General features: G+C 38.2%; 1 protein-coding gene across 2 annotated transcripts; it reads left to right on the top strand.

Annotated features, from left to right (window-relative positions):
- On the top strand, positions 1 to 27243 carry LOC309720590 (uncharacterized protein). 2 transcript variants are annotated; one of them, XM_082557646.1, is made up of 9 exons: positions 1 to 475; positions 21645 to 21796; positions 22593 to 22688; positions 23129 to 23223; positions 23613 to 23714; positions 23832 to 24575; positions 24672 to 24814; positions 25199 to 25314; positions 25668 to 27243. In XM_082557646.1, the coding sequence occupies exons 4-9, from the start codon at positions 23163 to 23165 to the stop codon at positions 25792 to 25794; spliced, it is 1293 nt and encodes a 430-aa protein (XP_082413772.1). In that variant the 5' UTR covers positions 1 to 475; positions 21645 to 21796; positions 22593 to 22688; positions 23129 to 23162; the 3' UTR covers positions 25795 to 27243. The 2 variants fall into 2 exon arrangements, with proteins under 2 accessions (XP_082413772.1, XP_082413773.1); XM_082557647.1 differs by lacking the exons at positions 1 to 475; positions 22593 to 22688 and having other exon boundaries at positions 21066 to 21796.
- The last annotated feature ends 629 nt before the right edge of the window (positions 27244 to 27872 follow it).

Raw genomic sequence — 27872 nt, 5'->3', positions numbered from 1 at the left:
TTTAAAAAGGTGGTATTCAGAATACAGTTACTTTGTTGAAATAAATGGATTACACTGCGGTACTTTCCTGTTTCATTTTGTCGCGGGTCAGGACTGTTTGGGTTTTGTTTGACAGCTACGTTCTGTTGTTCCAGGCGGCAGCGTTATGGTTGCCATGGTTACAGGGCGACGCTCTCTCTCTCTGCGACTGTGTGTTTCCTGGGTGAGAGAGCGCCTTTTCGTTGTTGTTGTTGTTGTGCTAAGCTAACAGGCAGAATGCTACAAGCATAGCTCTAAAGAATGTAGCATCATGGGCAGTGTAGTCCGTGTTGCAGGGAGAATGGACTGCCATACACGTTATGGGTCTGTGAGCGCGAGGAGGGAGAAAAAGGAGAGTGGAAAGGTACGAGTTGTCATCGAGGAAAAACGGGAGCTGGAAGCATGTAAATATAATAGTAACCACTGCAGCCAAGAAGAGTGCCTGATGAGCCCAGTTGTAAGTAAGCTATTAAGACTCGACTGTACGCTGTGTTGGTGTTTTCCTCCGAAACAATAAGTTCCGTTGGAGCAGCCTTTCAACGCCTCTCTCTGTCTCTCGCAAGAAAAGTTGACCCACACAACAAAGTAAAGCTATTTTTCGGCTACCAGCCGACAGGGACCCCGCCATATTAGTCAGAGGTCCCTTTACTACAGTTCGGAGTCGCGAACCTTCAGTAATAGTAATAAATCACACAGCAATAGTACATTCACGTAGTTGTAAAAAGCATGATAATATATTAAGTAATCCAAAGTATTCAGAATACGTTACTGTCATTGAGTAACGTAACGGAATACGTTACAGAATACATTTTGGGGCATGCATTCTGTATTCTGTAATGGAATACATTTTAAAAGTAACCTTCCCAACACTGCCAGTATAGCATTGTGAGCTCTACATTCTGAATGGGGAAAGTGACCTTATTCAATTAATATCAACTACTAATGCCCATTCTGCGAATACCCATCACCTTGTATCTCTGTTTTGGTCACCACCACCAACCCCTAAGGAAACACTTGGTTCTTTAATAATTAAATGCTCCAATGTCTTCACAACTACACAGTGTACAATGAGATTTTAAGATGATATGATTTTCTGCTTTTTGCAGAAAACAGATGTTTCAGGAAAGCAGCTGAGAAACCCAAATTTAGTAGATCAGTGAAAATCTCAAAAATTAAATTAAAGAGGCTAAAACTGTGCAGATGGGTGTTAATGCAATAATGTTTGTTTACAGCTTTAAGGAGGCTGAAAACACTTCTTCACCATTACATACTTTACATGGTTAGAGAGTTGCTTTAGAAATTATGCACCCATTATCTATTTATTCAGATGTGAAGCATGGATCTCTGTATAGTAAGTGTGTTATCCTTTGTGGCCATGTGGGAGCTGTGTATCACACTCACATGAAAGCCCGAGGCTGTCCCAGGAGAAGTGTGTAAATCTCTTACTGTACATTCAGCCACCTTTTTATAATGACTTCTGCAGTTCTATTATTACCAAGGCATAGATTTCATGTTTGTCAAGGCAGAAAATAATAGCTCTGAAAGTGTTACATTCCTCTATGAAAAATGTGAAAAAGAAAAGCTCAGCTAAAATGTGCTGACTGTGGGCGAGTGCACACTGTACCTCCCACGAAGAAGAGGGGATACCGTGATTTGTATGCCTCCAACCACTGATCACATATCGTGAATGGTGTCGCGATGGGGTAAAAGGGAGCAGGGGTACAGATGGATCCCTGAGGCACCTCCATTAAGCAAAGTTTAACAAGGTAAGCATTTCTTGTGTTACACTGGTGTCAAATGCACTGCTGCCTGTAAAGTGCCTAGGGATACATTTTTCAAGTGTGAACACAAAAGGTACAATAAGACTTTGGCCTTCAGCCATATGGGAAAATAGTTGAATGAGAAGAAAATCTATTTATAACATCACATTTGCCATGCTCAGTAGAAACCAAAATAAACGTCTGTGTGTATGATAAGCTAAAAACAACTTTGGAAAGAAAGGTCTATTTAGCCAGCTTGAAAAGGAAATTGGGGACTCATTAGCCATCAGGAAGCTGGTCCTGAACATTGGCAAGCTCCCGCAGAGAGTTCCACTGAGGCTAGGAGATGTTCTGTAATTTCCAACCCGGAGCTAATCTGTACAGCATGCTGTGTGGTGAGATTGCGATTTCTACTTGGGGCGGATGGCGTGGTGGCGGTGGTGTTGGTGGTGCTGGGAGGGGGGGGATGATGGATTTGTTGCATTTGAACTCCCTCATGTCTTCCTTGTCACGTCTGTAATTAAATATGTGCTCCCTGGGAGACAGAGGGGTACCGAGTAATAAAAAGCAAGCTTTGTAAGAGTCCCTCTCCCTCTCTCTCTCTCTTTTGATGTTTTAGTTTGTGTTTGTTGGCATAGTGACAACCCCCAAGACATGCCTTACATGCAGTTTTAATGCTTGTAAAAGAAAATCTCAATATCAGCCAAGAACCATATCTGCTCATACCTCGCTATGAGCTTGCAGTCAGCAAAGAATGTGGTATAATGTTAATTAAATGGCTGTAATGCACATTTCCTTTCATATAGCCTAAGAGGAAAAAATAAATGGAGGTACTTTCTGTATTTACAGCAATTTTGAAAGACTACTGTATGTCCTAATTAAATTTTTTCCACTTTTTTTCTCTTGTGGTAAATATGAGGTTTGAAACTGCAGAGCAGAGAACGCTCAGGGGTCATTAAAGCATAGTACTGAAAAACAACAACAAAAACTGGCAGTCACACTCTGTCTGTTATATTTTATAGCCACTATTTAAATTTTCTTTGTTAGTCTGTTTTGTGATTCACCATTGGATTTGTTTTTGTCCAACTGGAAGTTCAAAGGGTTCAAAATTTTGGACTTTCAACTGTCAACGGATCAATTTTTATAAAGTTGGTATTTACTTAAATTTCCTGCTCTGAATAATCAAAAAAGGTATCAGTTTTAACTGGTGTTCTTGAAATCTTATTCTGGCAAGAACATTCGGATAGAAAGAAAATGTTCTATGTGAATCATATCCCCAGAACACAAGCTTGATTTATTGAAAGTTATTGATCTAACTCATGGATGTTTTTTTTAGGGAGGATAATTTGTTTTAAAGGGAAGGTGTAGAGCCAAAGATGTTGTGTGAGATGAGAGGTACATGGAAAAAAGAGAAGAAAAAAGCATAGGAAGTTAGTTGTTGTTTGGTCCACTTATCAGCACAATCAGCTGTTTCAACAGCAGCTGCAACCTGTAGTACATGGAGCAATCAAGGCAGGCTAACCCCCTTAGTGCATAATTGCTGCAATTTGTGTCAGAAGTCAGACTCATAATTTAGTATCAAAAATCTGAACACATGTATGTGATACTAGCCTAGTCTAACAGCTGTTTGTGAGGTCATTACAAAAATCAGTCTACTGTTTAGTGTGGACGCGTTATCACTGCCTTTTTCATGTCACTGAGCACGAGTTATTATTAAATGTAGTTCAATAGCAAGTATATATTTCATGTCAGGAACATGTGAAATATACCATGTGTATATCACCATGACAAAAGAAAAAAAAATCTTCATGCTTCAATCATTTTAGGACAAAAAGAGGTTGGATCAAAATTATCGCAACCATGTGCAATGAACTTACAATCTCATTGGACCAAATCTGCAACCACTCACGGTTGTTGTGGTCGTTCAAAATGGTGATAAAGACAGACTCTTTAATTTGGGAAGGAGTTGAGTTGCAGAGTCATTACAATGTGTTAGCAGTCACAGCATGATCACAGAAAGGATTCCCTCTGCCACAAACCCTCTAACCTCTTTTTGGCCTTTTTAAAAGTGGAAAATATGAATTTTATGAAGAATAAAGAATAAAAAAATGAATGCCATTATTTGAAAATCTCATAAACTCATATTTTAGTCACAATGGAACATAGAAAATACATTACACGTTTAAATTGAGAAATCGGTTCTAAGTGTCATATCTCAGAAAAGCTGGAACTTTTCTTTGGAAAGTTGAAAAATGTTTGCCTTGTTTATCTCTGTGTAACATCCCCACTTCTTTTAATAACATTCCTGGCAACTGAGGAGAACAGCTGCTGGACTTTTGGGAGAGAAATGTTATCCCATTTTTGTCTGATGTAGGCTTCTAGCTGCTCAGCAGTCCTGGGTCTTTGTTGTGTTTTTCATTTTCATTTCACGATGTGTCAAATGTTTCCAGCTGGTGAAAGGTCTTGACTGCAGACCTCCAAAGCTATGCTGTTCTAATTGCTGCAGGATGCAATAGTATGCAGCTTAAAATATTCAAGACTTTTCCTCAAAAAGATGTCATCGGATAGGAGCATATGTTGGAAAAGGGTAATTAGACATAGTTTAAAACAAACAAACAAACAAAAAACTTTGTTGGATACCCCAAATAAATAAATGTTCTTGGGAAGAAAAATGCAGTTTTTGCAGGACTCACTCAAGATCCAATTTTGGGGGTTTGCTCAGTATCACGGGCATTTGCTTTTAATTAGAAAAGTAATTCAATACAAAAGAGTTGTTTCTTTTTTATGTAAATAGGTTCATTTTATGGGTCATTTTGCATTAAAAGTCCCTCGGATTACCATTGTCAGTTGCACTGTAGCCGTGTAAGTAATGTGTAATTTATTATAGAGCAGCACGTTGGTCATCGTGTGTCAGCAAGTTTAATAGTTTCATAACACCCCATAATAAATCCCTTCAGACCAATCTGATTCCGTTGTTTGCACTCCTTATTTGTTTTCCCAGCATACAGAACTGGCTGTTAGAGCCGGAAGAGCTGATTTATTTATTTAAATAAGGCACTGCATGAAAAGTGCACACAGCTGCCTAAGCCTGAGTACATGAACCTTACTAAAACTGTAAGTTTGAAGATTTAGATGCAATGTTGAAGCTATTTAAATAAAGTTTTTAGAGGGCAACTCCAGTACAGATTAAGTGTGTATTAGAAAATAAACATTAATCAGTGGTTGACATTACATAGGCTGCTAATGTGTGCTGGCTAGCTGGTTAAAACCGTAGTTGTTTGTACAATGCAGCATTTGCTATTTGTTCCGCGTCCAAATTTCCTCACCAATTCTTTTATTCAAAGTCTCAAGTCACAAGTTATGTTTTTAGGTCCATTCTTGCCTGTGTCTAGCTGAAAGACTATAATTTTTGTGACATGAGTCTAAAAGTCCAGGACTCAACTCTGCTTAATTACTGTATTCGTTCGCTACACTGAACACAGGAAGCTGCTCGCGATGGCTCCTGAACAGTTCAGATTACAAAAATAGCTTACTGTGATAAAATCTCAAAGTTACTTGAATGTTAACAGTTTGGTTGTTTGTCCGTAAATGCGTAACAATATGTGAAATAGTGTACCTGTGATGTGTTTCGACAACAAAAGCAAATTAAGTCCCAACAATGTGGGCCCTGCACTGCCCGCCAGCATATATTACTGGCCATAAATCCAGTTTTATCGCTCCTGCATTCTTGAGGATAAATGTCCTCTCTACAAAGTGATATTAGGTATCACTGTGCAAACACAAAAGCGATGATATTTCCTCTATCTCATGCATTGCTCATACAGAATCTTTGTGATCAGGGTTGAGGGGTCGTTTAGCGCTCAGCTTTTATCTCATATTTCAACAGAACAAGGAGCCAATTTGCCTCTGTGCTTCACTGATGCAGGTTTATTGTGATTGTCTCGTCAGCAGTTTCATATAATCATAATAATTATGTGACACTTTGCATCATGAAGTGCTTTCTAGAATATACATGTTCTACACTATTGAACACGTTGAAATAAATCTTCATTTTCACCAGACTAGAAAGTCAGAGCTGGATCTGATATTGCCATTTTGACAGCCTTTCCAAGATCATATTTCAGGTCTAACATGTTCATTCCATGCATATAAATGACTGTACAGTTTGTACAAGGGAGTGGAATACATTCCTCCCACAAACTGCCCATGCCTATACCCTATCTCAGCAGCCATCAGACTAGATAATGCACACCGGTTCCACTCTGCTGCTGTAGAGATTGCAGTTTCAACAAAATAAAAAATAGTCGGGAAAAAATGCATTGTTTGTCATATCTGCCCCGATGCTCACTGTGTGAGAGCGTGGCTCCTGTGTTTCTCTGTACACAGGTTGTTGAGCAAACTTGTTATGATGGACTTGGGTTTGTGTTGTCAACTCTGCAAATGATCTGTGACTGAGGCTGTCTGCCAGCCCCGATCATGCAGATACTGCCATAAAGTCATGTTTATCAGTTTTGTTTTATATTTTGTTTGTCCTCAGACTGGGAATATTCATAATTGTATTCAGGAATATGCAGTAAATCAGAGAAATTATACTATTCCTTTCCAAGAAGAATCTTGTGTTTTTCTCAGACATAGACATAGTAGCTTTAAGTTAGCATGAGCAGCCTAGCCATGGCAGTTTTACCAATAAGTAGTAAAAAATGTTCTCTGTCAAAAGTTTTCTTCCTCTACAACAAAAAGTGGTGGATGATGTTTGAGGTTTCAGTGTCACAGACCTGCCCTGAGTTGTTTTAACGCTCTAGAAGCCCGGGATGGCTGAGCACGCATTCTCTGTCCTGAGTTTTCCTTCTCTATAGCGAGACCATCACGCTCATTAGCCACATATATAAAAAGGAGCAGCTCTTGCTCTTTGTCCTTATGTCAACTTCCTAAGTGTGGTAAAGAGGGTATAAATTTGTTGACTTTTAACTGTATTTTACAGCTTTTCCTGCTGATAAAGATGCCCCCACACAGCCATTTATACTACCATTCATCCATTCGCTTCCGCTTATCCTTTTCAGGGTCGCGGGGGGCGCTGGAGCCTATCCCAGCTGTCATAGGGCGAGAGGCGGGGTACACCCTGGAAAGGTCGCCAGTCTGTCGCAGGGCCAACACACAGGGGCAGACAACCATTCACACCTAGTGGCAATTTGGATTATCCAATTAACCTATCCCCACAAGTTGCATGTCTTTGGACGGTGGGAGGAAGCCGGAGTACCCGGAGGGAACCCACGCAAACACGGGGAGAACATGCAAACTCCACACAGAAAGACCCCGGCCTGATGGTGGAATTGAACTCAGGACCTTCTTGCTGTGCGGCAACAGTGCTAACCACCTTGCCACCGTGCTGCCATTTATACTACACCAAGGTTAAATGATTTTTAATTGGAGATTATGTATCGGAATTTCAGGAGTGGGACCACGCCTCCAAACACGCTCCTTCTGGTTGTCATCTATATAGGTTCCCCCAGTTCTGCAAGCTGTTCATTCTCGTTTACGTGCCCCACCCTCCCTCCCTCCCTCTTTGTTCTCAATTCTTAAACTTCTTCACTCCTATTTAGTACACGAGGATCTGCCAGGCCCAGGAGCTGTCGCCACTCCCCTTCGAGGCCTTCCTGTGTGTGAACTGTCTACTATAGAAGTTTGGACTAAAAAAAAAACAACCTATCACTAAAGCTCTTATTGTGGCTATACAGGTGCTATGATATAGTCAACTACTAAAGCTTTTTCTGTAATTTCATATAGAAAACTGAGATTTACTATCAAATTGCACATCTGTATCTTGTATTAAAGCATTCAGGGATCAAATGTGCAGTTAAGCATCTTCCCACTGACAGAAAGTAGAATTTCACTCATCTGACCTAGTTAAGTGGGCTGTATATGCCCTGTGATGTAAAGTGAGTATGACATCCCAGGTCAAGATAATATCACAAAATAACCAGGATTTATTCAATTCTCTTGATTCATGGAATTAAATTATGCATGGTGTGGCCTCTGTTGGAGGTATGCAGTCTTAGACTGCTCTTGTATTATCTGCTTGGGATGTTTGCACTATTGGTGAGAACCATAATTTCTCAATAATTGAAAACTGAAAAAGTCTCAAATAATAAACACTTAAAAAAAAACTTTATTAACCAGGAACTAAAACACTCGAGATTAAAGGGTTGAATCACTGAGTGTTGGTTGTGAGCTGGCATTCCAGGCTCTGGTTGCCCAGGTAATAGCCCTGTTACGTTTGCTGTACTACCTGTGTAGTGGGCACTGCATGACAAATTTAACATGACATCTTGTGTCTTGTGCCGCAAACTTTGTGGCACTTCTGCCGGCCATGAACTTCTCGATTTCTGTAACCTGACACGCTGAGTCTGCCACACCTGGGTTAAAAACACCTGTGTGCGATTGTGTTGGTTTTTACCAATGCCATGGACTGATATTCCAGTACAGAAGCTCAGGGACATACAAATATGTCTGTCCATGGCTCAAGGAAGCATTAGCCTAGCTTGATTTTCAGTAGCAACATTGTAGCTTCCAGAGAAAACCTGTGCAAGGATGAGAACAACATACACAATCCCGAGACAAATAATGTGTCTAGGTATTTACTCAGCAAACGATTCTGTCACTTCATATGCAATTTACTTTAAATTAATCCTTTATGTGCGCCCAAAATGCTACATTTGACCTTAGTTCCTATAGAGGAAGAAAGAAATTGGAGGAGCAACTTTTAAGAAGTATGGAAATTATACTGTAATAATATTAATAATAATAATGACTTAGGTTTGTGTAGCACCTTTCAAGAAACCCAAGAGTAGCTAGACGTTAAAGAGGCTAGAGGTTGAGGGTTTTGTTGAAGAGGTGAGTTTTGAGAAGTTTCTTGAAGGACTCCAGTGATGGGGCATTGCGAGTTCCAGAGGTGCCACAAAGGTATTCCCCAAAGGTATTGAGGTTGGTGCAAGGGACAGAAAGGAGACCGAGGGCTAAGGGCTGTAGCAGACTGTGTGTCTGTTTGCAGCAGGTCAGAGAGATACCGAGGTGCCAGGGCATTGAGGGATTTGTAAGTAAGAAGAAGGATCTTGTAAGTAATGAAAGCCTTGACCGGGAGCCAGTGGACACTTATGAGGGCGGGGGTGATATGTTCCAAGAACCTAGTGCCTGTTATAAGCCTGGCAGCTGAGTTCTGGACATACTGGAGCCTATCCAGGGCTTTAATGGAAATCCCAAATAGGACCTCATTGCAGTAGTCCAGCTGGGTCGTGACAAAAGCATGGATGAGGGTCTCTGCTACAGAGTCAGTGAGTGGTGGCTGAAGTCGAGAGATGATCTTTAGGTGGAACAAAAGCTGTTTTGGTAACAAATTTGACATGAGTAAGGAATGAAAGAGTGAAGTCCAACATGACACCCAGATTGCAAACCTCAGAGGAAGGTAAGATGAGGCAGCCTGTGTCAATCTTCTGTAGTAGGGTTTGGGGCCACAACCAAGAGCTCTTTTTTATTACTGTTAAGCTTGAGCAGGTTGGTTGACATCCATATTTTGATTTCATTCAGGCAGTTGACAAGTGACTGTGGGGGGAGCAAGGTGGAGGGTTCGGTACTGAGATAAAGTTGTTTATTATTAGCACAAGAATGGAAGCAAGGACCATGGCGACGGATGATCTGACTAAGGGGGAGCATTATGATGGTGACCGTGGGGAACACCATGGTTAACTGGAGCAGAGGTGGATTGGGAGTGTCCCATGGTGTCAAACTATGTTCTGTTGGAGTGGTATGACTGAAACCAGGAGAGTACTGTATCGGTGAGACCAAGATAGTTGGTTAGGCTGCAGAGAAACATGGTGTGAGAAATGGTGACGAAGGCTGCAGAGAGGTCCGGGGCGATGAGGATGCAGATGTGGCCAAAGTCAGCTACTTGACCATATATATTTTAAGAAGGACAAACTATGCTCAGGCCAGGAAAAGCTATCCAATTCCAGAAACAGACCATTGACTCTTTCCAAGCATCTACAAAGGTGACAAGCTAACACAAAGCCACCAGCAAAGAACCCAGAATGATGTTAAACTAAATGTATACTAACCCCAGCCAAGCAGCCAGACCAAGCCTTCAACAGATAACAGAAGCAGTCAGACTTCTGGCATATGAACCTCCATTTCTATCCGTGACTGTTTCTACAGTAGAATTGCCACGTTGATCTCTGTGAAGTGCTCTTTGGACTGGTTTTCAGCTTTGCGCTTGGCGATGCTGTCATACTTAAACATTGAAAGAAAAATTTTGTGGGATCGTGTCAGTGTGTGGGCAAGTAACCTAAGGTTTATATCTTTAACTGCTAATTATCTGACAGTGTATTTCAGCCCATGATGTAGAAGTGATATTTATGAATTATAGAGTAGTTCATTACTTTCTGCAGGATGCAATCAAGTGATGTAATACATGTCCTTTCTTTAAAAGTAGCAAGTAATGTATTTCTTTACTTTTTGTTTGCTCTTTTCTATGACACTGTCTGATGTTGAAGTGTGCTTTACTTTGTGTATGCTATCTCAAGGCCACAGAAATGAAATAAAAATACATTTGTTCTGTTGCTTTTATTCTTAAAAAGTGCCTGCGATTACATTATTCATAGAACTTCAGGTCTGTCTCTTAAAATGTTGTAATCATTAACACATTTCTAATCTAATAAAGCTTTAATATTCCCACTCAAACAAACAATTTTGAGTTTGACATATTCAGTAGATTCAGGTTTTCCTTTTCTTTACAGTGTAAGAGAAGGCTGTTATTCTTTGAGACCAATATCACTGCCAGATTATTCCTCCATTAGTAAAACCAGTTCAGAGCGCCTTTTAATGGACATACTTGGGGCACAAGCCAAAGTAGTCATTTACAGCACTTCTGTTCTGAGAAATGACTCACAATTAGCTCCATTGAGGTAACTGTCAGCGCACTAATCTCTGGCTTTTTTCCATATAATTAAAGGAGCTGCTTTCAGGGTGTTTACACAAAAACACGATCGGATTCTTGGGAACAGTGGCCTTGTTGATGAGTGGGAGATTTTTATTGGATCTCCCTGAGGCTTCTGCATGTGGGAAGACAGGTCACCTGCATCATTCAACCAAATCCCCCCACTCCACCTCCACCTCATCTCTCCCTCAGGATAATGCGGGTGGTGGACAGATGAGTGTTGACTAAGTGATGCTGACTTGTGAGTCCTCGCCTCCCTCAGCTTGTGTGTGACTAAAAATCCTCGGGTTGTGTTCTCGTGTAAGTGCATAACTAACTCAGAATGCAGTGTTTTCACATCGTGACAGTGGTATGTTTACTGAAGTAGCCTAAAGGATTCGCCTCCACTAAGAACACCCCAAAGGACTCTGTGTATATTACACTTATTACTGGCTATTTTCTTCGGTGATGTTTCTTCTGCAACAACATCGTAAGCCACTTTATGGCATTTGTTATCTTGTCTTCACACATCAAACTAGCAGCAGCTGAAAAAGAAGCAATTTGATAATTGGTCATAATCAGGTGTGTGGCTAAACTGGGCCACATGTTCCTCCTTCAAACACACCAACCACCTGAGATTCATTACTTCAGCATGGCTAAAAATTAAATAAAAGTCATGTTTTGAAATGGGCTAGTCAAAGTCTGGACCTGTTCCTGCTCGAAAATGACCTGCCCAAAATGAGTATGTCTCTGCAATTACAAACTCTATATAAACAACCTTGGGTTTAAAATAACACTAAAACTTTTGAGACTTCGTCAATATAAATATTACTGCAATAAATGTTACGAAAGATGCTACTTTTTCAAAGTATCCGAGGATGGAACATGGAAATAAGATTTTTTTCCTTGGCTAACTTTTTTTTTGTATTTCATAGCATATAACCCAATGAAATTTCTTAGGTATAGAGCAGCATAAAAGATTTAATTTTATTTACATGTCTAAAAATGCTTGTTTTTGAATAGTTGTTTTGAAAAACTACCCACATGGATGCATAATGGGTCTTGTTTTTGCACAGTGAAATCAATCTCTGTGACTTTAAATTCTAAAGGGGCATTAACTTCAGCTTCTATTGGCCGATTTGCATTAATCATTTGAGCCAATAGAATCACGGTAACATGACCACGTTAACATCAGTCCCACCGATCACAAATTAAAATACACATGGCCCAAAATGCACGCTTTCTTTCCAAGCTCCTTAGACTTACACATGCTCAGACAACCTCCAATGTGGCTGAATTAAAACAATTCTACACAGAAGAGTGGGCTAAAATGAATCCACAGCAATCTGAAACACTCATTGCCAGTTATCAAAAATGACTGATTGCAGATCCTGTGACCAAGGGTGGCACAACAAAAGTTACTGGGTTTATTTACTTTTTCACATTGTAGGCTTTCATTGTTTTTTTCATGATCATTTAAAATCTGTATTTTGTATTTTCTTAGCTTACCCATGACTAATGTTATTTCTTAATGATCTACAAAAAGTGTCCGTTACCTGCAAAAATGGCAAGCACCATCCTATTTCAACTTTTTGAATTGCAGTTATGCATCAGTCTGCTCTATGCAGCGTCCTTCACTTGGAAAGCCTCACTATGAAGAGATTTCTGAAGAAATTACGTGCATGGTTTGTTGGCTTTACAGATGATGGAGCCGCCTCACTCTTGTGTGAACACATCAACCCTCAGATGACCGTCACGCATCATTCACAGTTAGAACTTACAGTCCATCATTCAGTCCACAGCATTTTCTGCTTTTCATTCTGACATTATTTCACATTAAATATTGAAGTTAAATGGCACAGCTGAGAAAGTGGTGCTAAGCAGAATGGGGATTTAATTTTAACATGCTAAACTGTTTGTATTACTATAAATGATTAATTGTCCGAAGAGGAAAATGAGAGACTGGGAATATTATGCATGTTCTTTTTATTTTTCTTAACAAAATATTATTGTAAACGCTGTGTTTGTAGTTTATAAATGGCAGCAGTACAGGCTTTCAGGTCATGGCTTTTACCCTATTTGAATTCAAGCCTCAGCAAAAAGTTATTTTGGTGAGTCAGTAGTAACATCTGTGCTTTTCCAGCTATGACAAATGATTTAGAAAATGCTATTAATACCTGCTGACCTCAAACTTTGAAAACTCAGTGAGTTTTTCTATGTTTGCAACGATAGGAAAAGAGTGAAAAACTCTTTCAAATGGGGAGGAAGTCCAACGAAGAGATAATGAAGGTGAAGTAAGGAAGGAACAAAGATCGATGGGAGGAATGGGAGGCTGAATAGTTAAATGTCGGATAAACTTACTGCCTTCAGAATCTGTCTTTGTGAGTGCGGCTGGCTGCTGATAGCTGGTGGGTATTTGGGAAGGGTTGAGACTGGGCCTGTACCTGTGACTCACTGGCCACAGGTGTCAGTCAAACTCGACCTGGCTGCCAGAGGAATGTGGTAAACAAGCCAGTGTGGTCCCAGAGACCCGAAGCAAGGAGCATCTAACAGAGCAGCAACGTGACCGCTGAATCAGACTCTCAGCTGCTCCCTGAAGTGCAGTGAACACCTGGAGGTGAAGGAAGACAGAAAAAACACCCCTATCTCTGCCTCTACTATGACTTTTTTTAGGAGTTGTATGCCAGGTCTTTATGCCCAGAGGCGATGTGAGCCAAGGTTATTGTTCAGCCATCTAACAGTGCACTTTTCTTCCTTCTCGGGTTCCACTCGACTTCTTTCATTTGTCAAATGTGAGAGATTCCCCCCAAGTTCACAAACTAACAGATCTAAAACATACCTGCATTAAATACAAACTTCATCTTTCATTATTTTCATCAGTAGATTTCTAATAATTACTCAGGTACTTGGGTATTTGGACGATGGTACGTTTTTTCTTTTTTTTTTTTTTTTTTTACTTTTAACGAAAGTATTGTATTTTCTGTTTAAGAATGCTGTTTTATATGTTGCTCCACTTTTTCAGATACCAAATAAATGAAAAATGTAACTGTAACCGTCCAAGTACTCAGGGACCCTCATTCATCTTTCTTGATCTAAAGTAATATTTCAGAAAGCGTGCTCAAAAACCTTTTCGCTGTGTCATTTCTCATTATTACACATAATTTATGGATGTCTATGGTTTAAGAATTTCATGTTAATAGCACCTTTATAAATATATTTACTTAGAAAACGGTGTTCAATACTTATTTTACCCGCTGTAAATATTTGCATGAATATAAAAGTACGTAATCAGTAGACATGCATTAATTATTATTGATTAATTATTAATTACCTTTTGGGTTGAATCATTACTGAAAAAAGCTAACAACTTAGATTAAAGTCAGCAAAATCTGTTGGCTGCATGTTGCTCTGCTCAAGATATCCTCTAATCTTATATTTTGATTACGTTTCTGTGTGCAACGTACCATATGTCCCCATAACACGTACATATACACAGTGTTATGTATGCAAATGCTTGTGCTAATCTATTTTTCGTTTATTATATTTCCAGGATAATGTGTCTTATCTTATAATGGGCAAAAAAAAATAAAAATAAAAAATCCAGTAAATGTGTTTAAATCAGCACCTTAGCCTTAAATAATCTAAGACAGGAAGTGCTGACATCCACTGTGTGAAACTCTCATTAACTACTGCCACACCAGTTTCCCTTTTAGTTCTGCTTTTGGAATGACTGTTTTGAGCTGTAGCAACTATTCTAGTACAGGAAATAATGGGGAACTTTGTGTACATAGTTTAGTTTATTATATTGTTTTTACACACTTTCATGTAAATTTTTAGAATATTAGCTGCATTTTTCAGTCATGTTTGTGACACCTTAGCACAGGAATTCAATAAATCCAGGCTTAAAGGGAAAGACAAAACACGGAGACCGCACATAACAATAAATGAAGTTATCTAAGAGTCAAAAGCTAAATGTGTAACCAGTTTAAATGTCATGTGTGTAACATTTAGATGTGTGGACGTGTGCTCTTTAAGTAAATTAAAAAATTAAGTTCAGTCAAAGTGACCTGAAAAGAGAGAGGCTGACTGTTGATGCCTATATTTGTGGGTGAGCAGTCAACCCAAACTTTATTCCAAATAAAAAACTCTGATATAAAAAGGCACAAAATGTGGATCTAGAGGCCAATGGACGATCACACCTCTCCTTGAGAGCGGAGACCCACCTCATAACCCAGAACATAAAGATACAAAGCAAATCATTTTTCAATCTGAACACAGTCCAATTTTTGTAATCAACATTCTCAACCCAATATTATTTATAAATATCACATTTACATTTACAACAAATATCCTTTGTATCATAAAATACACATCCCAGTACTTCCCTACTTCCCAGTTTCAATGATCCGGCAACGTTGGATCCTGTGGATGCATTTTTTAAACCTTTATTATACTCTGTTTTGGGCATGAACAGCTGGAGACCCATTGGCTGATGTTATACTTTGAAGTGTGTTTAAAGTTTGCCAGTTAGACCAGTATTTGGTGAGAGTTCTTTGCTGACAAGTCCAGTTGGACACAAAACAACAGGCAGGTCTGCACGGACCTTCCAGTCAGCAAATGATAACAAACTTTACATCACTAAGACACCGTCGGACCCCAGTGGACTATTTGGAAAGCATAATATAGGCTTCAAAAATACAAAAAGCAGAAATATTGGAATATAATAGATGTGCAACTGTAGCTAGGCATAACTTATATACAAGGGCCACGTGTCAATGTATCTGCCACTATGTTTTTCTTTCTCTTAATGAGACAACCCCCAAGTTAAAGGATTGGAAGAACAAAGCCCATCTCATTAACTTCTGACTCAGATATTGAAGTAACTGAAAAACAGTTAGAGGTGTTTGACTGGAGGGTACAGTGACTGCTGTCGACAACAGTTCTTTCGCCTTTTACTGGTTATGCTTTAAAGCACAATGATTGGTCCCTACTACGTACTATGTAGTCCATCAGGGTTCAGGACAAAAGTTACCCGATTGAAACGTCGAATAAAAGGAAGTCGAAATTAAGCAAGTTCACATGAGAAAAATCAAACATGTAAACTTGATTAAACCAAATCATACATGTGACACTACAGATGAGGCTACCCAAGGTTGACAGAGTTTATCTGCACACAGCTGCATAACACAAGAAAATATTACATAAAACAGATAAAGATGTTTTTCACAGTATTGATCACATCTAAATTCTTAGTGATGTCTTGACTTCAAAAAGGCACAATCTTACAGTATCCTTGGCTGATCATTCATAAAAATCTTTATGCAAAGCTTTTGCACGATGTTTTACATGAGCCTTTAAGAAAGATAAGATGAAAGAAATTTTTCTATCTCTAAAAAAAGAATTCCGTGTAGGGAAAAAAGGCTGGGAAGAATCATAGGCGTATTTCACATCCCTTTTCTGTTTTATTACTTTCATTTCATTTTTTACAGCTTTTCCTGGAGCCAAGCACAACCACAACTATTTTAAAAATCAATTAATCATTTAAGTTATACTTTTAAAAATATGTTTCTCTTTTCGTTGCTAAGGTTTAATCTAACTTTCCCAAATGCATATGTTCTATTTTTGCTTTGTGATTTACCTGCTAAATCATATAAAGCACATTTTTAAAAATGATGGATGATTAACAACTGCTACAATAGCCGCATATTCATCCCCATCAATCACGGCTGAGTGTTTGCTGTTAAACATTAATGCTACCGGTCAGTGTATATTAGAACCTGTCCTTGAGTATAAATTATAACATAAGAAAAGCTCTCCAAAAGTTGAATCTGTTCATCTGGACGTAGCGTTTCTTGTGGGAGAAACGTTTAGTCACTCATCCAAGTGACTTCTTCAATAAGAAAAGCTCTGCTTTTGATTTCTTTTTTGCAATGTTCTGCAATGATCTGACACGAGGCTATAGTTCATTGAGGCTGTTAAAATATTTCAATTTGTAGAGTAAATGATATGATTAAGAATTATGATCATGAATGATTGTAAAGCACACTCAATGGGGAACAGTTAATTTGTCAGTTTGCCAAGATCTATATGGTCTTGGCTGCCTACTCTTTCAGACTGCTGCACTGCTGCTGTTTGCAAGCATATAGGCCCCGAGCTTTTATGTGGCAGTGTTTTATGGGTGTTTTGGTACATGGTGGTGTTTTTGATTTGTTTGTAATCTAAATGCATCAACGATTTTGCTGTCTTAGCCAAAATTCTTTACAAGGAGTTTAAATATGAGTGTAGTTTGACCAGGTAAAAATTTATCGCTGAAGTAATGAATCTTTTTTTTCTTGAGTTGGTTCATAGTGCAGCATGGATTAAAGGCATGGATTTCTGATTTTGTGTTAGTTGATATATCTTGATATGTTGATGGTCCTCCAAACACCATAGAAATATCTAAACATTTATAAACAGTCATGATTTTGAACAAATTCAATTAATATTTTTGTTATTGACTACAGAATCTACAGACCGCAGTAGATGCAGAGCAGTACAACTGCCTTCATATAGCATCACTTCAAAGCAACAGTCATTACCTATGAAAATCATTTGATCACTCTCGTTGAGAGTGAAAACTTTTTCTTAACAGGAAGAAACTTCTGACAGAATCAGGCTCAGGGTAATTAATTGTTGAGTTCACAAAGGAAAGAGCCACCAAATCCAGCAGCCGGTTTTAATTGGATTTTGGAGATTGGAAATAATAGATTCTGGAAGATTAAACATAACTAATTTTGCCAACCTTCCTGTGCCTTCATTCATCTTTTAACTTCCCAGATTTGTCTTGGATGGGTGGGAGCTGATGGCATATTGGGACATTTCCTCATGAGATCCATCTGGTTGTCAGATCAGTGTAGATTAATGCAAACTTGGGCAGCTTACCAAACAATTTAAAGAATGTAAATGGAATAAGAAAAATAGTTTAAAAAATAAATAAAAGCTTCTTTTATGGGATAAAACAGGAAAAAACTACATATAATCCATCTGATAATTATAAAAGAAGCATTTAAGTTATTATATGAATATTATGATTATAATATACATATAATTTTGTTATTGCAAGTGATGTATCCGCAATCTACTGAATGTACCTACAGTCCTGAAGATAACCTCAGCAAAGTATTAATTCAGCACTCAGTGCTTTTCTGCGAAGGCGTTCAATCAGTTCAGTCTGAGCCAGAGAAATACTCAGCACTCTGTTTCCTACAACAGTAAAGAGACGGAGCTAAGTGTTCCACATGGAGAGAGGGATCAATACATAAAAACAGCACAGCTGGCCTGACAGCCTGTCTTTTCCCGACAATGTCTAATGCAGCAGTGAGAAAAATCAAAACATCAGCTGCTGGGACTCCTGGCACATGTCAGCTTGACAGCCGTCTCTGTCATTTTAAAATTTTTGACAAATGGCACTTTTTATTTTTGTGGTCACGTTTCTCCAAATCTTTTTTTCTAGCAGTTTGTAACAGCTGCCACTGGAGCTGTATCTGGGCTGAAGCTGCACAAAATTTTGAGGAATGCAGATCGCCTGCAAATGGCTTGTTTTTAATGAAGCATTGACATTGTTCTCAGATTAAACTTGGGACTTGTTCAGTAAGAACTTGTGCATCAGGGTCTTTGGATGAGAAATGTGCTGTGATAATGAAAGAAATTCAAAACTCTAGGAGGTCAAAAAGCATGCAAATTAAGTCTAATTTCAAAGTATTGCTTGTGAATTTTATAAGAACACAAAGTCAAAAAAGTCACAAAGAAAAAGTTTTGTTCCTGTTTAATTACCAGTATGCATTTTAATACAAATATCTTTTTTTGCTAAAGTGCTCAAGTTGGTGTAGGAGGAAGTCACTCACTTTAGATCGATTGTAGTTAAATTTTGTGCTGGCATTTATGATCCTACATCAAAAAAAGGCTCCAGTACCACACAGTGACTATAAATAAACAATGGATGTTGTCATTGTCCTCGCTATGTGAACCTGCAATTTCTCTGTACTCTCTGCCTCGTCTCTCTCCTATCCTGCGTGTGTATATACAGTATGCTTTACGTGTGGATGATCATGCATGCGTCAGTCTTTTCTGCATTGCATTTCTCCACTTACCTTTGAAGAAACCTTATCTTTTTCTCTTTGTGCTCAGATCTTTTGGAGAAAGATTGTGTAAGTTATCAGACATACAAACATTAAGTTCAAGTTTATTGTAGTCATTTTGACACCACTGAATTTGGGATAGCAGGAAGCAGCAGAATTGGACACCATAAATCCCTCACTACCTGAGAGACCTGAGCCAGAGGAGTTCCATCTCCTTTGTTGCCAGTCTTCAGAGAGGGTCCTGCCTCCACTACAGTTGTCATCCCCCCGTCAAGCCACCAGAAGTGTCCAGTCACCTGCCCCGATGCCAGCCTTTAGCCAAACCAGAGGTGTCCTGTGGCTTTAGCCAACGTTAGCCCACTAAGAGTCAGCTTCCTTTGGAACCTCCAGAGGGTCTCATTCACTTCCATCACTCTCCTTCAAGCTTCCTAAGGTGCCCAGTCAGTCATCACTGGCTGCCTCCTTGGCCTCATGAGTGAATCCATCACTGGCCTTCAAGCTAGTCCCTTGTGAGGCTGAGCCGCTGGCTGTTCATTTTGCATCCGAGGGAGTCTCATTTCCTCAGCCATCAATTTCTTATCGGAGCTGCTGTGTCTCGATCACTGGCCACCCGGTCAGGACCCAGAGTTGCTCCATCTCTGCCATTGACCATCTGACCAGATCCAACTCTGTGTCTACTGTTGAGTTGTTTCCCCTTTGCTGCCCCCCTGAACTGCCATGTTCCCTTTCTGACCTGATGGCTGGACTCAAGAGAGGCAGGGTACACCCTCAACAGGTCACCAGTCTGACACAAGACTAAAAACAGAGAGACAGACAACCATTCAGATTCAAATCTATGGGCAATTTATAATCACTAGTTCTAACCACAACAATTGCATGTGTCTTGATTGCAGAAGGAAGCCAGAGTACACAGAGAACACGTGCAAAAACAGGGAGAACATACAAACTCCACAGCGAAGAGCCCTGGTCCCAAACTCAGGACCTTCTACAATGGCTACTTGCCGTGCCCTCTTTCTCCCACTGTTAAATGTTTCAATTTTTATATAAGTCTTAGTAAATATATCAACTGGACTTCTATTTGTGCAACTCTAACAGCTGTTTGTCAGTGGATTACTGGACAGGTGTCAAAGGCAAAATGCCTGGACTGGCCTCACTGACAGTCTTACAGTGGTCAATGGGACGCAGTCACCATTTGAATTGAAAAAGTTTAAATTTTGTATTTGTTTGTATTTTGTACAAATACAAACAAAAAGGTTCTCATGTCATCACCGCTGCTATAACTTTACAGATTTCCTAAATATAATAGAGTGTAATTTACAGAACTTGTCTTTACTGTTCCATATGATTTTTTATTTTTTCAATTCTTTATTAACATAAAATTAACCATGATTCATCCTAAACTAAAACTGCTTGAAGGTGGAAAATAAGGACACAAAGGATCAGTCTTATATTTTGATGATAGAGACCCTGTGTAAAACTAAACTGCCTAAATCTATTTAATATTGATCCAAAAATTCAGCAACAGGAAATCTTGTTGAACCAGATCTAGAAGTGATTGAATACACTTTCAAATTCAGAGCTTACACAACTGCATCCACAGAGACTTTCACTGCATGTCACGGTTCTGGGTCCGTTGGACCCAGTATTTTGAGTTTATTATGTTTTGGTTTATTTCTGCTTCATGGATTGTTTTCTTCTCGTAGTGATGATGATGATTATTATTGTTTCTGTTTATCCGTGCTTAAGGATTTGTTCTCAGTTATATCTCACGTTTAGTTTAGTTCAGATTCCATGTGTCATTCTGTCTGTCTCTCAGTGTAAAGTCTGCATGCTTGTTTTGTAATTCATGTTTCCTGTTTTATTGTGAAAGTCTTTGTCTTATGTTAGTGTGTGCAGCTTAGCTCCCCCGTCTCGTTAGCCCTGATCTCTCCCAGCTGTGTCTCCCTCCTGTTGCCGATTCCCCCGTTACTACCCTGTGTATATAAGCCCTGTGTTTTCCCATGCTCAGTGTCGCGTCGTACCCTCAGAATTATGCCTGTGTGTCCTTGGTCTCAGTGTTCCATCCTCACTCCATGTTTGTTTTTCTGCCAGCAATAAAGCTGAGGTTTTTTGAGTTTCAATTCTGTGTTTGAGTCCTGCATTTGGATCCTCATCTCTGCCTGCCCGCACACAGAGCCCTGACACTGCATTAAAATTCATGTCCTGTTTGATGCATTTAAAAACATGCAGAGGTGGTGATGGGGGTGGATGATAGCAGAACTCGTACTGTTTCTACTATTGCAAATAAAGCTTAAATGAAAAAAGACAAACCAAAAGTTACAAAACCAATCAGAGGTCAGAAGGTTTTCTTAAAGAGGAGAAGATGGTTTCTTTCTTACCTTGTTGATCAGGCACTGGTACAGCCTGGACAGCCCAATGAATTCCAAAACCAATATGTTTCATCTGATGTGGAATCATGGAATGATCTGTCTTCACCTGCCAATTCTCACCAATGTTGCCAAAAATGTGACAGATTTAGAATGAAATTCACATTTTTCAACCTTCGCGAACAGTTAATTCCCCCAAATTCTTAACAGTATCTGCCGTGCATTTATGGAGTGCTCCTTGAGGTCCTTAGAGAAGAATAAAAAATAGAGAATGAGACAGGCAGGGAAAGCTCTTAAGACATTGTTTATGACACCTTTAAACAGCGTTTGCTATGAATGGCATAACCAGATATTAGTAGTGGCTGAGTGGTGTATTGAAGGCTGTTTTTCATTCATCTGCTTTTCTGATTCTGACAAGCTGTTAGGTTAGCTTGGAGGTAGTGGTGACGGGCAGCTAAGAAACCTAAGTGAGGTGTTTACCAGAGTCAGGCTGCTGACCGTACAGACAAGCAGAATTTAGTCTGGCTGTGAACGGTGATCTCCATGGAGCAAAGCAGGCAAATCTTGCAGGTGAGTAAACAGAATCTTGCAAGTCCAGAATCAGCAGTTCCACCCACGCAAGCCACAAATACATTACAAAGATAGGATGATGTGGTAATGTAAGTGGAAAGCAACATCAGGAAGAAGGAGTAATGGAAAATAGTGCAGATGTGGAAAGTAAAGTCCAAAGTAGTCCCAGTGGTAATAGGACCATTAGGCATTAGGAGCTGTAATCCTGAAACTAGAAGAGTGGCTGCAGCAGATTCCAGGCACAGCATCAGTGGTCTTTGTCCAGAACATAGACCACCCAATGTAAGGTTTGTGCTGCCACTGCTGCTGAGTACACGTAATTACAATAATATTTTTTAAAATTTCTGTAAAGGTAATCAACACTTATGCAAAGCTCTCTGACTAAAATGACATTTTTAAAATGTGAATTTATTAAAACAATGGTTTTTGATTTAATTCTGTGCTTGATAGAATTAAACTAGCACAAATTTGATTTAAAAAATGTGTTTTTAAATTTGTAAACCAACTTAACTTTTAGGTGTAATTAGCCACTGTACTAATGTTAAACTAGGAGAGGGAAAATACTATGTATATATAATAAAATATCTACTTATTACTGTAATACTAGCAAGCTAGCTAAAAAACCTAGCAAGCTAATCCAGAATTTACCATACAGTTTTCTTTGATCTCTTACTTACAAATATGTACAACTTTGCCCTGAGTTCCTGTATATATGTCTCTGTCACATAATATTGATGGAAAATGTGGACAGAATATGTGAGCAGTTTTCCATTTCTATTTATTTCTTGTTTCTCAGCACATTCACACTCTCAGTTATTTAACCTCTGTGAGAACTTAATCTGTGGGAAAAGGGAACAGAAATCACAGAAGGTGGAAGTCTGAAAACGATCAGGTCAGTGAAAGAGAAAAAAATCCCAGTCACTACTTCGTGGTATTTAACCTTAGCTATTTCTATTAAGTCTGAGTGGGAAGTACTTTGAATGTGGGAATGTAGACATCCAGTGGATTTTGCATAGTTTCGTTTTCAACCAATCAGTTTATGTCAAGTGCTTGATGATGTGGGACATCCCTTTTTCACTACAATAAATAATACTGAGTTAACATTCATTTTTTATTGGTCAGTGGCAGAATCTTTTTTGAATTCACTGTTATTGTGCGTATTTAGCTAAGTGCGAGGTAAGTGCAGGTTTAAAAACTATTTAATGTTTAGATAATTGAATGTGAACTTTCTCTAGAACATTAAAAAATGTTTATGAATGTTAGTATAGTTTAGTGTAAAATCAGCACTTCTGGAAAACTTAAGGACTGTTTTTCATTTCCAAACCTACAAAGGTCTTACCTGAACAGAAAAAAATCCAGAACATTAATGGACACAATGGAAATTGATGACACCTTATTATATATGGACGGCAATCTCATCACTCAAGGTACAGTATCACCCCCAAAACCCGCAGACAGAACTAGTGGGTAGACAAAATAAAATGCAAACCTGTTTTTCAGCTTAAATTTCAAACTGAATAACGTCACACTTTTGTGTGTGTGTATTTCATTGCTTAAGACACCTTTGGTTTGCGAACACCTTATTGAATAATAAATTTCTTGTTTAATTCATAAAAGGACCAATATCATGCTGGTCTATGCTCAGTAATACATAATTACACGGTAAAGCATGTTTTAAAGATTTTTAAATGGATTCAAAAATTCTAAAACTTAAGTTAAAGTCTCTAAAGACTTTTTTAACCAATTTTACTTGTCTAATGATATATTTGTTTGTAGTTTAATTTGAAAAATGTCTGTTTTCTTATTTACAAAACAGTGAATTTTCGCAGAAGAAACCAGATCCTCAGAGGTGTCACTGTGAGCCTCGGATTACTGTGTGCTGTCCTGTTGTGCAGTAACATAAGTCAATTTATATTCTGTAAGTTGTTTAGTTTTATTCAATAAAAATAAACCCCTTTTTTGTTGCTTTTACATCCAGTTCATGATAATCAATTGAATCCGGAAAAATATTATTTTTATTTTTTAAATTTCACAGATGAGATCATCCATCCTAAATCAGAAGACCAAACACAGCCATATCACAATACACTCACTCAAAATAAGGAGAAACTCCAAAATGATAATGACAACCTGACTGCAGAGAGGGACAGACTGGAGATCAGTTATGATGCTTTGAGTAAGGAGACTAGACAGTTAAAGATCATACTGAGCAACCTCACAAAAGACAAAGATGAGCTGCAGCACTATTACAGTTATTTGATTACTAAACGAGATGAGCTGGAGGCCAATTTCAGCAATGTGAAAAATGAGAAGGACCGGCTACAAACAAATTTCATCAACTTAAAACAAGAGAGAGATCAATTCGAGACAAACTACACTCACATGCAGAGGAAGCTTGAGGGCTTACAGACTAATCACAATAATCTGACAGCAACTGCAGAGCAGCTACAAACCAGCTACAATAACCTCCAAAGAGAAAAGGATGCATTAAGCGTTCTTTTTACTGCACTGAGAGTAAAAGAAGTCCAGCTAGAAGGTAATTACACTGTGTTAAAGAGGGAGAAAGACCAGTTACAAAGAAGCTACAATAGTCTGAATAGAAACAAACATCAAACTGACCAGAGCTATAACACCCTGCGGAAAGACAAAGAGCAACTTCAAACCAGGTATAATACTTTGAGGAAGGAAAAGGAACAATTACAAACCAACTACAGTCGCTTGACTACAGCTAGAGAAGAGTTACAATCGAAAGTCAAAAGGATGACCACTAAACTAAGCGGTATGCTTCCTATGTTACAGCTTAAATTTACTAAAATTATCTCCATTGTGGTATTCTTCATCTTTTGGATATTTTTTCCATGTGATGAATTTGCAGGCATTCCTTGTCAGGCCCACTGGAGAAGGTTTGACATAAGCTGTTATTTTGTCTCAACCTTGAAGAAAAACTGGACAGAAAGCAGAAAAGCCTGCATCGCTGAAGGTGCAGATCTACTTGTCATAGACAGCGCTGAGGAACAGGTAATAAACAAAGGCAGAATTAGAATCGCTAAACGTTGCCAATGATTGCAAGAATTTTTTCCATCTTTGTACTGGGTTGCTAAGGTTTGCATGTACAGTTAAAGATGACTGCAGTGTTGCAAGAACTCCATTAGGTGATGGAACTAAAACAAAAAATTAAAGGATCATTAATGCTGTTATAATCCATCTTGTTGGAGACATGAGTCTCTATCCCAAAGACAAATGACTGTCATCGTGGCTCTACGGGTCATTCAAATTTTTTTTTACAAAACTGAAATGTGTAGAAATTGTCTGTACCAGTCCATTTATTATATATTCCAATTTAGATCAAGATCACCCCCTAACAGTAATGTCATCAGTCTTTTGTTTGTTCGACTCTAACAGCTTTTTGTCAACGAATTACTGGACAAGAGCGAGAGGCAAAATGCTTGGATTGGCCTCACTGACACACTTACAGAGGGGGTTTGGACCTGGGTGGATGGGACCCCTATTACCATAGAGTGAGTTTAAATACACAAACCTGAACAAAAAGGATCTAACTTTACACATTTTCTAAATGTAAGGTTCATTTATCAAACTTTTATGTACAACTTGACTGTACAAAGATCAGTCTTGTATTCTGTTGTTGAACTGAACTCTGCCAAAAACTTTAATATCTATCCAACAATTCAGCAACAGGAAATGTAAGGAAAGGATGAATGCAGAAGTGCACAGTATTATTTCTACTTTTGCAAATGAGAGTTAAATTAAAAAGACAGACTGAGGCGCCAAACAATCACAATGTAGGAGTGAATTTGTTTCTTATAGCGACAAAGTGGAGAAAATGATTTCTCTCTCTTACCTTATTCATCAGATACTGGCAGCCTGGGCAGCCTAATGACTTCAAAAGCCAGGACTGTGGAGAATATGTTTCAACTGATAAAGGATCATGGAATGACGATGGCTGTTTCGCAGCACAAAATTATATTTGTGAGAAATAAGATCAACATGACTTACAGTGTTAACTAAAGGTTTGGACTGGGGTTCTTAAGTTTATTAATAGACAATATTCCAGATTTTTGGCTCTGTCATCATAAAAAACACCCACACAAGTTCATTTCAATTCAGTTTTATTTATATGGCACCAAATCACAATGACAGTAGCCTCTATGTCCTTTATTTTGTAGGGTAAAGAAAAATAGCAATAATCCAGCCTGGAAGTAACAAATCCATGGAATAGTTTTTCAGCATCACTCTGACACAAAATGCTTCTAATATTGGAGAAAATGAGCAATTAATTACCCTAAGTATTGTCTTTGAAGCCAAATCCTGATGATTTTAACTTACCATATTCATCTGTTCCAAAGAGTTTTGTTTTTGCCCAGAACTGATAAAAAAAAAAAAGAGTTTTGGACTGGTTAATATGAAAAAACACATTCTTGTTTATTTTGGCTAAATACTGCATATTTTCTGTGTCACATCTTAGTCAAAATGTAATTTAAAATGTAAATTAATAGCATTTAAGATAATTGACATTTTCAGACTATTATCATTATTGTTTTAAAATTTTCAAAATGAATAAATTACAAATTAATTACAATTTAATTTACAAATGGAAGGCAAGAGTTTTGGACTTGAGGGCCACAAAAGAAGTCAGTGGTGAGAGGTATTTTTACATTTCGTCCACTGCATTTTATTTTCCATCAGCCAAATCTTCCATCTATCCACATTCATATTTGCTTTCCTGACTCTGGTCACTGGGGCCCTACAAGCTATCACAGTTGACAAGCTGGCAGAATATCATAGCGCTAACAGGGAGACAGACAACCATGTAGACTTACGGCCAATTTACAGTCATCAGTTAACTGAACTTTTAACTGTGGAAGGACACATACAGGCAATGTTTAAACTGCATGGTGCATGGCTTTTTAAGAAGTAAACTCTGATCATCAATTTCACTTCCTTTTTTATTTATCTAGAGCCAACATCACAAATAATTAGAACTGTGACATATAATAAGATAGATGATTTTAGGACTTTATCTATTTAGCGGGGAAGTAAAAATTACTTAATTTTTTTTCTTCTCTGTTTCGGCATAGCTGTTGTTCTGTGTGATTAAATTACATACAGCTGGTATTAGAATAACTTTTTTTTTCTTGAATTGTTGTTAAACATTTACATATTAAGTGAACTTGGAGTTCAGGGCCAGAAAAGAAGTCATACACTATTTTACATTGTTGATTTTTTACTTAATTTACATAAAAATCATCATTAAAAGCAGACTTACATGTTGTTGCGATACATGTTATGTGTTTAATGTTATAAATAATGATTAAATGTTTTCCCATTACAGACATCACTATGTTGTATAAGAGGTAAATGACTGGCAATAAAAATGTGGAAAAAATGATTTGTTTTTGCCATCATCTATCTTTTGAATGCTTACAGTACATTCACTAACAAAATTAGTCTTCATATAACATAAGTAACAACATAAAAGAAAGTTTTTGTGTGTTGCGTAAAAAAAATACATCACTGAGGTTCAGATACAATAATTAATAAGCAGGTTAAAGATGACATGGAAATGGCTTTGCATGGTTAACTATGTGTACAATATGTCCACATTGTGAGGGAAACATTATGGTCGAAACCTAGAACCAAGAATGCTTTACATAAATTTTAGACTTATATTTCCTTGTTCAAGAACAGTCAGACCACTGAGATGATGCTTATAAACTCCAGTGAATATTTAAACTGTCAAACTGTAAAACTCCTAAAACAAATGTGGCTTTTTTGGTCTTTGTTTTGTTGTAATTTCATGGAAAAGTAGAGAACTTTGGTGGTTTGTCATTGTTTTAAATAGTTAGGTTCCATTTTTTTAAGAAATACACCCCCCACCCTACTCCATTTTCAAATGTTCAAGAAACTTCAGTTAAAAAAAAAAGACCTCACAAGACATCTGGCATAAATTTTAAATTAAACATTGTTGGGGAGAGGGAGGGTAGCACTTCATGGAACTCAAATAAATGCCTTACATTCTAAAAAGTGAAACAAAAATAAATTAGTGTAACAGAAACAA

This window comes from Aulonocara stuartgranti, assembly GCF_965226115.1.
Source record: "Aulonocara stuartgranti genome assembly, chromosome: 2".
In the NCBI taxonomy this organism is placed as follows: Eukaryota; Metazoa; Chordata; class Actinopteri; order Cichliformes; family Cichlidae; genus Aulonocara; species Aulonocara stuartgranti.
Note: the sequence above shows the minus strand (reverse complement) of the source record. Positions and strands in the feature narration are given on the sequence as shown.

Bases quoted from the DNA above. Each gene is read 5' to 3' on its own strand.
- LOC309720590 (XM_082557646.1), top strand. From the start codon at position 23,163: ATGGACACAATGGAAATTGATGACACCTTATTATATATGGACGGCAAT. The intron at 24,815-25,198 runs GTAATAAACAAA...CGACTCTAACAG, and splicing joins TAGACAGCGCTGAGGAACAG to CTTTTTGTCAACGAATTACT. The intron at 25,315-25,667 runs GTGAGTTTAAAT...CTTATTCATCAG, and splicing joins GGGACCCCTATTACCATAGA to ATACTGGCAGCCTGGGCAGC.